Raw genomic sequence first — 13,277 nt, forward strand, 5'->3', positions numbered from 1 at the left:
GACAGTTATCAGTTGAATGAATGAGCAGCTAGAGGACTCCCTCTTCTAGATGAGTCTCTGGCACAGGCAGTTCCCACCCCACATACACCCACCTCACCATCTGTGCTGCCTCTCTCCCCTCACAGGGCTCCCCTCCCCTCCCTTTCTCTGCTCAGCCCCTTCCCCCACACCATCTCTCTTGCACAGCACAGCACACAGATCTCGCTCTCCTGAAACACTGTACTCAGGCTTTTTGGCTCCTTTTCTCCAACCACAAAGAGATCTACATTAGACTCTGCTTTATAGATCCATGAACGTGGATCCAAGCCAGCATTAGGATCATTGAACTAAAGGTAGGGGAGAGAGGGCAGAGCAGCTGGAGAGAAAAACTGATGTTTATTAAGGCTGAGATACTTTCAGATTCTTCCTCTATCTCCAGAATCCTAAGAATGATCTAGAAAACAGGTCTAGAGTGAGGGGAAGAGATGGGTGAATCTGAAAGTTCATCTCTCTGTACCACAGAGACTCCTGTGTGGTAGGGACAACCTAGGTCTATGGGAGCACAACCCAAAGGACACCTGCTGCTATAACTGACAGGGTCACCCACGGAAAATGGTACGAGAACTGGTACACAAGAGCAAGAGCTGGACTGACGCTCTAGAGAAACAATGAAAAAAAACCCACCCCAGAAAGGAGGCTATGACCCAACCCAGGCCCGAGGTGAGGCTGACCCAGTCACAGGAAGCTCTTGCTGCACAAGGTTCTGGTACCAGGTGATATCCAAGTCCCTGTGATCACAGCTCCTAGTGATACAAGCTTCCATACAAGGGCCAAGGACACAAAGCAGAGAGATGACCCAGCTGAGGTGTGAGCATGTCATTCCTGTGATGCACTGATCACACACTGGGCACAGGCCACATCCCCGCTCGTCTCCTCACACCCTCTGCACCTACCCGCAACAGACTTAGCACAGTAAACGCACAGATTCTGGAAGGTTCTTAGCACTTCCATTTATTTGCTGTCTTAATTTAACAAATCTCCTCTTTTATTACCTCATAAACCCCATATGGAAGAATTAGGAAACAACTCATGTCTGGATTCTCATTTTTTCTTTTTCGTTTTTTTAAAAGATTTTTTTATCTGACAGAGATCACAAGTAGGCAGAGAGTCTGGAAGAGAGAGAGAGAGGAAGCAGGCTCCCTGCTGAGCAGAGAGCCCGATGCAGGGCTTGATCCCAGAACCGTGGGATCATGACCTGAGCCGAAAGCAGAGGCTTTACCCCACTGAGCCACTCAGGTGCCCCTGGATTCTCATTTTCAATACAGAAGTAAGTCATTTGTACTCAGCCCAACATGAAATAAATATAGAGATGGAGATGGTTCAGCCCTGCATCTGCTGGAACAAAAAAGCACATCAAAAAGGAGAATAAAAAATCAGAATAGGGAGGGGTCTGGTGGGCAAATCTCCTTATGTCCTCACATATGCTCAAAGGAACACAGACACATTCTGACGTCTGCACAAAGAGAAGTCAGGGGTTGCTGATGTCACCAAGTGGGGGTTGTGTGAGATGGAAATCTTCCATCTCTTAGTCCCCACAAGGCAGCTGGTCTCACACTGTAAAAAAAAAAAAATAACGTACAAATTGAGGTCAGTCCCATAAGTGGGGACATCTCAGCAGCCCCCCTCATGCGCAAAGTGTCCCTAGTGCCCCAACCCTTCCCCACATCAGGGGCTCCAGGGTCTCACCTTTAGCAGCTGTGAGAGACACATCAGAGCCCTGGGCACTGTCATCACCTAGGGGAGAACAAACAGGACGTGGTCAGAGCCCACAGGAGAGGAGATTAAAGGAGGAGCTATGGGGTGTGTGAGCTCCCCATGGGGTCCTGTCTACACTATCCCAGGGTCTCAGGGATCACCCCTCCATACTTACGTGCAGCATGAGAGTAGCCCGGTCCTTTTTCTCCTGTGGGGAAAAAATATCATGTCAGAGGCCTGGGACATGGCTGGGCCATGAGATCCTAGAGGAAGCTCCCAGTCCTGGTTCTAAATGAACTTCCAGAATCACAACTGAACACCCAGGACATAATAGAAAACATGAAAAATGAGGTGAGAAGTCACTGGGTCACCTGACTTGCTGGAGCTCTGTACTCAGCAGGGACTTCTCTCTCTGTCCTGTGAATGCTGGGCATGAGGTCCCTATCACCAGAATTAACATGAAAATGTATCCTTCATTTTCACAAGTGTTTGCTACAGAGTGAGTGTTCGTGATCAGCTCCAGAATAGGCAAGTCCATTTGTGAGGATGGTACTTCCCAGTAGCAAGGCAGGACAGTCTGCTACTGAGGAAATCCCCCAGCAGGACAAGAAACCTGAGATCCCTGCACTCCCCCTGGGCCCCCCCTCCCCCGCTCAATTTTTACCTGAGCACTTCTTCCTCCATATCACTGCAGCTCCAATGACTGCAGTGACCACCAGGAGACCCAGAATAGCACTGATCCACATGCTGGAGATGGTGTGAGGTGGTGGCTCTGGAAATGGAGAGAAGGTGAGGGGTCCAGAGCTCTGGTAAGTGTCCTGGCCCTGCTGAAGTTCTCCAGAAGGCCTTCTGCTTTCCCTGAGAAGAGGCTCTACCCCAAACCCTCCTTACCCCATCTCAAGGTGACAGGCTTGGGCAACCCCTCATGCTGCACATGGCATGTGTATGTCTGTTCCTCTCCAGAAGGCACCACCACAGCCGCCCACTTCTGGAAGTTTCCATCTCCTGCAGGCCTGGTCTCCACAAGCTCTGTGTCTTGGGTCAGGTCCTCTCCATCTCGCTGCCAGGTCAGGGTGATCTCTGCAGGGTAGAAGTCCAAGGCCCAGCACCTCAGGGTGACATCACGGTCAGAGATGGGGTGGTGGGTCACCTGTGTGTTGGGGGGTTCTGAGGAAGAGAATCAGAAAATCCACACTTGGGTTTATCTTTATAGGCCACTGAAACAGCATTCATGTGACCATCTGGAGATGGACTGGGTATTGGTCTGGATAGAAGAAGCACAAAACCCAGTCACCAGCCCAGCCCTTGGGATCATCTAATCCTGGAAAGTTCTAGACTCCGGGAGGGAGTTCAGGATAGGAGGCTGTAGGTTTAAGGGGGAGAGCACACTAATGGTCCTGACTGAGGCAGGGGTTGGGCTAAGGGGTGTGTGTGTGTGTGTGTGTGAATGACTCAAAACACCCAGTTAGACCTCCAAAGATGTTCATATTGAAGAAAAAGGCCTTGGGAGATTAAGCCATGGTTTCCAGGGTGGCTGCCAGGGTCACAGGGAACTGCTGATGGGTTATTGCAGGGATGGTCCCCACGTGCCTCCTGGGAGAGGCTGGATTCCTCCACTGTCCTTTAGAGAAAAGCGGCCCTCTGGGTGAGTCAGTCTTGAGTAGGAACCTGAACACCCAGGTGGACCTCCCTCTCCCCACCCGTGGGAGGGCGGTGTTTCTGACACTGAGTCCATTTTCCCTTCCTGAGAAGCCAGCCCCAGGGGAGGGGAGATCAGGGAGGCCCCGGGGCCCCTGGTACCTGCGCGCAGCAGCGTCTCCTTCCCGTTCTCCAGGTGCCTCCGGAGCCACTCCACGCACTCTACCTCCAGGTAGTTCCTCAGCGGCTCTGCCTCACCGGCCGCCTCCCACTTGCGGCGGGTGATCTGCGCCGCCGCGTCCGCCGCGGTCCAGGAGCGCAGGTCCTCGTTCAGGGCGATGTAATCCGCGCCGTCGTAGGCTAAATGACTGTACCCGCGGAGGAGGCGCCCGTCGGGCCCCACGTCACAGCCGTACATGCGCTGGACGGTGTGAGACCCTGGCCCCGCCCCGACAGGCAGGGGGTTAAGTCCAAACAGAAAGTAAAACCGCCTAAAAGTTCCCGCGGGTTCTTCCGGCTTAAGGATGCGGGGCGGCAGAGGGGCAGCGGGAGGGTCCCTCAGACTCGGGTGACGCTGAGACCCGGATATCGGAGAATGAGGGTCGTGACCTGGACCCGGCCCTGTCGCTCACCGGCCTCGCTCTGGTTGTAGTAGCCCCGCAGGGTGTTCAGGTTCACTCGGTAAGTCAGTGCGGTGTCCTTGATGATCCGCGTCTGCCGGTCCCAATACTCCGGCCCCTCCTGCTCCACCCATGGCGCCCGCGGCTCCATCCTCCGACTGGCAGAGTCGCTGTCGAACCGCACGAACTGCGTGTCGTCCACGTAGCCCACGGAGATGAAGCGGGGCTCCCCGCGGCCGGGCCGGGACACCGCGGTGTCGAAATACCTCAGGGAGTGGGAGCCTGCGGGCGCGGAGGGGCTGAGACCCCGCCCGACCCTCCTCCCGGCGCGGGGCCCGGGGCCCAGGTGGAGGCGGCCGGGAGGACAGGGGGAGGGGGCACCGAGAGGGGGAGAGCAGGGCGCAGGCGGGGAGGGACGGGGCAGCACAGGCCGGGACGGGGATGGGGGCGGCGGAGAGGCGCCTTCCCCGGGGTACGCGTCCCCGCCCGGCGGTCCCCTCGCTCCCGCCCCGCAGAGGCCCTTTCCTCCCGCCCCGCACTCACCCGCCCAGGTCTCGGTCACGGCCAGCGCCCCCCACAGCGGCAGGAGGAGGGTTCGGGGCATCACAACTTCCATCTTCAGAGTCTGAGGAGACGGTGAGTCTCAGCTGGGCTCGGAGGCGGGTGAGGAGACTTTATAACCCGAAATCGCGGCCGCTGATTGGCTTCGCCAGAAACCCGGCACCTAATGGGAGCGCCAGCTGGGTCTGTGTCATGAGTACCCAGGCAGGAGGAGGTGACACAGGTTGGGAGAGAGACAAGTGAAACCCAGAGAGATGGGGATTCCCCAACACTGGGCTTCCCCACCCCAGACACCGCCCTGGGGCCTGAGAGGCGACCCAGGGACCTGGGACCTTGCCCCGACCCCTCACCTACTGCACAGAGCGCTCTTTGTCGCACTGTCCTCCTGAGCAGAAGCCCAGGAGCTGCGTGAGTCAGTGATTCTCAAACATTCTGTTCACAGGGTATCTACACAGTCTCATAGCTGATTGAGGATCCCAAGGATCATTTTGTGTCTGTGGGTTATCTCTATCAGTATTTACCGTAGTAGGAATAAAACAGGTTTAAAAATTCATTGATTCATTTAGAATCATATTAATAATCCATCGCATGAAAGCAGAAATACTGCTTTTATGCAAAATAACTACTTCTACAAATAAAAACCATAGCGAGAAAAGTGAGGTTCTTGCATTTTACATCTTTTCAAGTCCCTTTCTTGTCTGTCTCCTTAGAAGACCCCTGGCTGTTCAGATTTGCTTCTGCATTTATTGTGTTGTTTTGGTTGAAGTGTAGGAAAATATTTACAACCTTACACAAATATGGGAGACTAGTATGTTCCATAACCTTCTCAGATCATTATGGCTATTCATCTTAGGTACTATATCCAAATGACACAAGTTGTACTTTCTCTAAGCTCTTTGTAAAGTGGAACTTGTAAGAGTATCATTGACTCTGTCCTCTGATGCATTAAAATCCACAGGCCCATCTTGTACCCAGAATGGACCTTGTACTAATGCATGATTTTTTAAAAAGTAATGTGTTTTTTAACTAAGTTATGTATGTGTTCCAGTGTTGATGAGGTTAAAACTGAATTATCAAAAGTCATATTTGTTTTAATATTACCACAGATCCCAATATATCAGTAGTGGGAAGCTGTCAAGTTTATTGGTACATCACAAGGTTCCCAAGATTCTGATTTTTTCTCGAGCGCTTACATTTGATCAAGGCAACAAGTACTCTCAGCTGTCGTATATGAGTTGATTTTCATGAAAGGTTAACTTCATGTTCATTTTCCAGACGCTGTAGGTCAGTTGTCCTAGTCTAAATAATCCAAGTTCTGTGTCGTTCATTACTTTGGGTAAAAATGGTGTTCTGTAAAAAAAAAAAAAAAAAAAAAGAGAGAGAGAGAGAGAGAGAAAGAGGCAGTTAATTTTTACACAAATTATTTTCTTTGGGGTTTATGTATGCAGAAGTGCTGTACATCCCATGCTATCTTATATGACATGTTTAAATGTAGATTTGAGAATAATTACTAAAGATGATAATTTCTAGTGCACTAATCAGCGTGTTTGAATGTGATACTAGTTTTTTGTCCTACTTTTGTTTTTGAGGTATTTTATTTGCATGTAGGTATTATCTCCCTAGAAAAAGAATCTCAGGATTTCCCTCATGTGAGTCTTTGTCTTGCTTCTTCATGGTCCATGATGCCAGCTGAGGTTGTCAGGACAATGAAACCAAACTGGAGGGATGGGGACAGATTCTTCTGCTATTTTGGTAGATCTTTGAGTTGTACATCAAATCTGCGCTGCTCACTTCCCTCAGGTTTAACCTGCCCATAAGGTTCACAGCAGTATTCCCAGCTCTGTAATCAGCAGTGATTTCAAATTCCCAATAGAACCTTTGTCATTACAGTTAGAAATAGGATGATGACTTTGGAGCATGGCCTAAGAAGACCTGCCTTTGCCTCTCTTCTAGGCATTAATACTCTTAAAAGCATCTGCTGGGACCATTATGGTGGCTTGGGAAAATGGCAGAAAGAGTGTTTTTTTTTTTTTTTTTTTTTTTTTTTAATGGAAGTGGTGAAGAATAACAATTGCCCTGTGGACCCATCACCTCCATTCTTGCTAAATTTTACCTCAGTGCGAGTGTCAACGATGTGAAAAGGCAAATAATGTCTAAGTGATGTTATGAAAATAGTGTTAACTTCATGGATTCTGTGCAAGGGCCTCTGTGACTTCAGGTGTTCCCCAGACCACACTTTGAGAACGGCTGCTCTGAAAACCCTGAGTCTCCCACTGGTCCAGGCTCTGGCCTCCTCCTCACTCAGCAGAATCCCTTTCCCTGAGCTGCACTTCCTGCCTCTGAAAACTCAGCTCTGACTCTAGCCCCTGAGTGCATCTAGAAGAGATCTCATCTCCTGGAAATGTGATGGCAGAGAGGGTCCCCAGTCTGGGAAGGGAGGTGGAGGGACAGGGATTTCCCTTTTGTAACTTGGGGCAGTTTGCCCCTGAAGGCACCAGACCCAGGCATAACCAACTTTGATTTTGTGACCCGCCAGCTGCATATGTATTCACATCCCAGACAGAAATCTGATGTTGTCTGTAAGAGAAATCATGTTGGTCTTCTCCGTTTACATGTGTCTCATGCCTCTGATTCGAGACCCACAAAGCACGAAGCACAGCACCTTCCAATGCAACAGTCTATGTGGAAGGAATTGTTCTGTATCTGCGCTGTCCAGTATGGTGGCCACGAGATGCATGTGGCTCTTGATATGCAGGTGACACTTGAAATGGGGCTGGTGTGCTGAGCAGTTGCATTTAAAAAAAAAAAGATTTTATTTATTTATTTGACAGAGAGAGATCACAAATAAGCAGAGAGGCAGGCAGAGAGAGAGAGAGAGAGAGGGGAGGAAGCAGGCTCCCCACTGAGCAGAGAACCCGATGTGGGGCTCGATCCCAGGACCCTGAGATCATGACCTGAGCCGAAGGCAGAGGCTTTAACCCACTGAGCCACCCAGGCGCCCTAGCAGTTGCATTTTTAATTGTTTTGAATGAATATGAATTTAAATAGCCACAGGTGGCTCATAGCTACTATTCAGACAGTACCTATTCTAGAACACTCTTAGTTGTCAGGATCCTCCTCAAAGAGGATACTGTGTGACTCATTAGTATACACGTATTAAATTTATCTTCAAATTGAAGACATGGATTATCTGTGTGGGTCTGAAACATATCATATGCTTAAAATACAGCACCTAAGTGTAATTACCATGCATTGTAACAGCTGGTGTACAGACATGAACCAAATCATGATGTATCACATCTAGGTCATTATATGTTCAAAAATGCCCATCCCTGGAGCTCTTTGTTGCCTCTATTACTTGGGTGTTTTGGGTCTTGTCTGTGTTCATCTGATAAATAGAAGCAGACACATAAGTCTTCACCAAGCCCAGGTGAGAGATTGAACACACATGTATCAGATACCTCATAGGCTCTGTACATGCTTGTAAACATCATAAAGCAGAAGATGGACATCTTAGATTCCATTACGTTATTATCTTTTACCTCTGTCTCCTCCCCATACTTTTGCTCAAATTCAAACAATTCTGTGTTTCCCTTCACCCTTAAAGCCCTGTGCTCTTCATTTCTACTGAGATAGAAATATACATGAAATGCTTACAATTTTGACATGAAGAAATTCTCTAAGCACGGCCCAGTGATGAAAACCCATCAAGAAAAACTTGAAATATCTGCATGTCAACCACATACTCACCAAGATACAAACACATGTCATGATCAAACTAAAAGACACAAACACGATCTTGACAGTCAGAAGGGTAACATTCATTATTGTTCTTCAACCAAGACCACCAGGAGCTCCTGCAGGCCCTCAAGTTGGATCTATTACCTTTTGCAGTGAGAGAGAACGTGCCCCTTTGGGGGCCGTGGGGCATCTTAATATGAAGGTGTTGGATCCTAAGGGACATGGCTTTGGATGGGAGTTTTGGAGAGGACCCATGCAAGTTGGGGCTCACTCCTGACTGCATGTTGTCAAGGTATGTAGGCAATCCCATGGTTGAGCATCTCAGTGAGTCTGCTTCCAGCAGGCCAGACCAGAGCGAGGAGAGAGCAGTCATGGTGGAGAAGCAGCGATTGCTCACATTGGCTGACACAGGGAGATGTGTGTTATTCTGTGGGTTGTACAGTGCCTTGTTTTGTCTGTAATGACACAGAGTGATGTTGTGGTTTCAGAGTGTCCTTGTCTGATGCTGATGTTCCAGGAGGTGACTGACTTATGTCCCACAGGAGAAGAATATGGCCAAGGGGTAGACATTAGACATCTTCTGACCACACTGAGCCCGACTGTCAGTGTCAGACCAGCTCCCGATGTTGAGGGCTACTGGCTCTTCTCTGTTAAATTCCATATTTTAAAATAGCTACAATTGATTCAAAACATAATTATAGAATCGGTATTTCTCTTTTCCTTGGGTAAATACCAAAGAGTGGAATTGTTGGGTTATATGGCGAATCACTATGTTGTACACCTGAAATGAGCATAACGTTGTTTGTCAAATGCCGTCAAAGAATGAAAAAAGAAAAAGAAAGAAAAGAATAAAAATGTTAGAAAACAATCTGGGAAGTTGGAAATGAAACACCAAACCAATGTATTTGTAATAAGAAAACATAAACAAATATGAGAATGTGGAATAAGTAATAGGAATAAAGCTATAAAATAAATCTATGTACTTGGCAAAGATGAAAGTAAGGAATGAGAGTGTTCATCAGAGGGTCAGGAAAACACTGTCGTAAAGGTTGATGGAAGTGATCACTGGGACACAATTTTCAATGGGTGCTTTAGAAAAATGTTTCCACAGACATGTGCTTATATTGTGAAACACATTTTCTTTGAGGAGTTTATTCTAAAGAGATAATCACACAGTTCACAAGGATGTGCATTCACTTATGTTTTATGAAAACAAAGAACAGAAGTTATATAATTGCTATAATCAATATGATGAAGGTGAGTACAAATAGTGGAACATAAGCATGTGTCAAGGATTAACCAAGTGACTTACACAGAGGGTCGAACTTAATCATGAAAGCCAACTGAGGAGGCAACCATAGGGCATCCGTTTGTTCAGACAGGGAAAGGGAGACTGGGAGAGAAGGATGTGGTGGAGCCAGTGTTCAGCCCAAAGGGTTTGCTCCCAGAGACCTTGTTGACTTGTGATCCTGTCTATCAGGGGGGGTTGTCTGTGCACTCTAGGTACGTGAGCTGTCACGATGTTCCAGAATGTTCTGTGTGGGAGGCTGCGAGGATCAGAGCCTAGGAGGACATTAAGAAGCAATGTGACTTGGCTGCTCAAATCACTCTAAAGTCCATCATCCAGTGGACATCTTGAAGCCTCCAGGGACTCAGGATCAGCTGGCCTCTGGAGCTATAGCGCAGAGCAAGGGTGACACTCTACTGACTGGACACTGGCAGGGTCATGTGGGAGTGGACATGGAGAAGAAATGACAGAGGGAACACAGGTCGCTCCTGAGATGAGTGCTGTGTGGAGAAAGGTCATGATATCACAAAAGCAGGAACCGGGAGACCTAGTAGGTCCCCTACCACTAGGATCAGTCACATCTACAGGATGCAACAGGCATATGGATGTGAAACAAAAACACAACTCCACACAGTGCTGTACAATTCCAGAACAGGAAAGAGCTCTGGGAAACTAACAATATGAGCATAGAAATGAATAATCGAGTGGATATACTGTTTTCCTTTCCTGAAGTCGTACAATCAGGAATGTGATGGTAGCAAGAGAGAAGATTTGTTTCTCAATCAAATGTTTCCAACAAGTTAATAACAGTTTTTTAAAACTATGGTGAAGAGTGCCTGGGTGGCTGTCATTAAGCATCTGCCTTTGGCTCAGGTCATAATCCCAGGGTTCTGGGATTGAGCCCCACATCAGGCTACCTGCTCAGCGGGAAGCCTTCTTCTCCCTCTCTCATTTCCCCTGCTTGTGTTCCCTCTGCCACTGTGTTTCTCTCTGTCAAATAAAATCTTTAAAAAAAAAAATGAGATGAATAGGAAATGAAAAAAAATTTCAAGAATGTTCCTCCCACTTTATAGGGACAAACACACTTGTTGAGAGACCCACCCAAATTCTTACCTAGAGCAGATGAGAGGAGACCCACACCAGGACACGTCACAGTGAAATGTCAGAAAGAGGGTGGAAGGGTAGATGTCTTGAAAACTCCAAGAGGCAACAACACAGGCCTGGGGGCTGGAAGGCATGAGGCAAGGCCCCCAAATCCCGAGGACATCATTTCTGTCTAGCAGAGTCTCTGTCATGTTACCATGTGACAGTCTCCTCAGATGTGAGAGTTTCTGTTCTCCTTTCCATGTTTCCTTCCACAGGACAGCAGTAGGCAGAGTGGGACAAATGATGGAGAAAACCAAACAAGGGGAGCCCATGGGATCCCGACCACAGGGAGCCAGCAGGAGAGAGGCCTAGTTCCCCCAGGAGGAGCTCCAGGGGGTCTGGGTGTCAGCCCTGCCCCAGGGGTGCTGGCATCCCCTCCTCATAGGGTAGGAGTGAGGGCTGCCGGCCAGGCGGCTACACAGACATGAAGATGGGAGAGGAGTGGATGGGCTCCAGTATGTTCATGATGTTTTACTCAGGGGGAGCAGAGGAAGGATTGAAAAGGAGCCCAAGAGAAAAAAAGTAAATGAAGGAATAAGATATTTATTTACTCTGGGGAAAATAAAAAGTTGATTTAGAAAAGGGATCGCAATCATAAGTCTATAGAAGACTCAGTTGTGACTAGTATTTCATGGTCATAATAAAGGAAACACTGAACACTGAGCTCATCAAAATTATTAAATAATTACATGGGGCAGATGAGAGTGTGAAAGAGGAGCCAGTTCAGAAAAGATGATGCATAAACCTGAAGACCAGAGAAGGAGTCTGAGAAGCAGGCTGCTCCGAGGTATGGAAGCAATAATCAGAATCAGCCAGAAGAACTAACGCAGGTGGTCTCTGAGATACAGGAAATGGGGGCATCGAAGCTTGGTGTCATCTGTCTTGATATCAAGGATGGTAGAAGGATTTGACTTGTAAAACTCTGTGCCTCTAACCATTGGCTACAAAGACAACACGGGGGGTGAGATGATGGGTCAGGACGAGTTCTGCACAGAGGCCATAGAGATGGGGCAGGAGTTGGAGGAGTCATGGGAGCAAGTGTAGAGTTTATGGGATGATTTTGTTTTGATTTGTTTAGTTTTATTTCATGTTTTGAATGGGAGTCATCCCAGCATGTTTGTAGGAGAAATTGCTGAGGCCAGAGAGAGGGGAAAGTGCATTAATGCAGGGTGAGTGAGGGGCCATGTGACCACGTGGAGGGAGAGACAGGATGGCCCCTCCCCCATCACTGCACAGAAGATGAGGACACAGGTGCAGAGATGGGGAGTGCGGTGGAGCGTCTGTGCAATTCTCACCTGAGTCCTTCTTTTCTGAGTGGGGAACAAATGAGCTCATCCCCTCAGAGGGGAGCAGGGAGGGAGTCAAGGAGGCTGAGGAGGGAGGAGGAAGTGAGAGGCAGCCCTCTCAGGAGGGTGACAGGGAGCTGACTGGGGAAATGGCATCTGGAGAGAGCAGGGCTGGGGTCCTGAACTCTGTGCTCTTCCCCTTAGAGAGACTTTGAGCAGCAGGATGATAGATAAGAGACTAGAAGTAAGTGCAACAAGATAGCCCAAATGTGAGAATTACATCAATTTTACTTTGTCATTTATCACTTTTTCCATCTTACAATTTTTCTATGGTCAATATAGATGACATCATGTTATTATGCATCATGTTATTATACATGTTATTATACATCATACATACTCATCATAATCAGAATGTAAATGCTTTAAAGAGAAGGAGATGGTGGAAAAATCAGCATCTCAGGGCACAGAGCTGTAAGGGCTGGGCCTGCCCATCTGTGCTCTGAGCAGGGGACTCACAGAGCCCTTGCATGATGTTTTAGGACCCTGCTCTCTGGGGGGCCAAGAAGAGTCTCTCCCTTCTTTTTGGGGTGTGCTTATTGTTTTACTTATTATTATCCTGTCTTTTCATGTTTTCAAGATGATGGTTTTTCTACATTGCATGCATTTTAAGCTATTTTACTGGGAGAATTTGTCCATACAATCTAGCCGACCTGGTTCAGAAAAAGAAATTCAAAAGTTTAATAGTTCAGTGAAAAGACTCAGAACCTGTCTTCAATCATGGTCTGAGGATGATCTGTCAGGTGTTAGGGATTTTAGGGTAGTTTCTTTTTTAAACATTATTCAATCACTTTCAAGAGAATTTGACAGATACAGATATTAAAAAATAAAGAAGTCATATGGTAATGACTCATCCTCCAGTCACCCACATCCTCTACCCAAAATCCAGCACAGTCAGTCATTTGTCCTGTCTCCTATTTGAAAAATACACCTGTGCCCTAATGTCCACTGTTATATCAGGAAACAAGCTCAGGCCACAGACTGGGAGAAAATATTTGTAAATCACACAGTGTGAAAAGGACTTGTTTTAGAATACTTATCAAACCCTTAGAAAGGACCAATAAGAAAACAACTCATTAAAAACGAGCAAAAGTATGGAGAGCTGAAGAAGATGTACTCATGGGTAATAAGCACATGAAAAGATGTTCAGCAGCAGGTGTCATCAGGGAAATGCAAGTGACAACAGTGATCTGCCATCACACA

The 13,277-nt window shown here is 47.6% G+C and overlaps 2 protein-coding genes across 4 annotated transcripts in view; one reads left to right on the top strand and one right to left on the bottom strand.

Annotated features, from left to right (window-relative positions):
- Nucleotides 1-13,277, top strand: part of LOC101690568 (HLA class I histocompatibility antigen, alpha chain G) — a 171,935-nt gene that overhangs the window by 31,275 nt on the left and 127,383 nt on the right.
- LOC123387557 (DLA class I histocompatibility antigen, A9/A9 alpha chain-like) lies at nt 1,540-4,677 on the bottom strand. Of its 3 annotated transcripts, none has more exons than XM_045065166.1 (8): nt 4,536-4,677; nt 4,005-4,274; nt 3,535-3,810; nt 2,626-2,814; nt 2,399-2,506; nt 1,910-1,942; nt 1,726-1,773; nt 1,540-1,593 (listed from the first exon to the last, which is right to left on the bottom strand). In XM_045065166.1, the coding sequence occupies exons 1-8, from the start codon at nt 4,606-4,608 to the stop codon at nt 1,589-1,591; spliced, it is 1,002 nt and encodes a 333-aa protein (XP_044921101.1). In that variant the 5' UTR covers nt 4,609-4,677; the 3' UTR covers nt 1,540-1,588. The 3 variants fall into 3 exon arrangements, with proteins under 3 accessions (XP_044921101.1, XP_044921100.1, XP_044921102.1); XM_045065165.1 differs by having other exon boundaries at nt 2,626-2,901; XM_045065167.1 differs by having other exon boundaries at nt 2,626-2,901; nt 3,535-3,842; nt 4,536-4,666.

Source organism: Mustela putorius, unplaced genomic scaffold (genome assembly GCF_011764305.1).
Source record: "Mustela putorius furo isolate JIRA1106 unplaced genomic scaffold, ASM1176430v1.1 tig00003856_pilon_pilon_pilon, whole genome shotgun sequence".
NCBI lineage: Eukaryota > Metazoa > Chordata > Mammalia > Carnivora > Mustelidae > Mustela > Mustela putorius.

Excerpts from the sequence above, each read along its gene's own strand:
- LOC123387557 (XM_045065165.1), bottom strand. The coding sequence starts at position 4,608 with ATGGAAGTTGTGATGCCCCGAACCCTCCTCCTGCCGCTGTGGGGGGCG. Across the intron at positions 3,811-4,004 it reads CTACAACCAGAGCGAGGCCG|GGTCTCACACCGTCCAGCGC; the intron begins GTGAGCGACAGG and ends GGGCGGGGCCAG. Across the intron at positions 1,943-2,398 it reads ATGGAGGAAGAAGTGCTCAG|GAGAAAAAGGACCGGGCTAC; the intron begins GTAAAAATTGAG and ends TTTTCCCCACAG.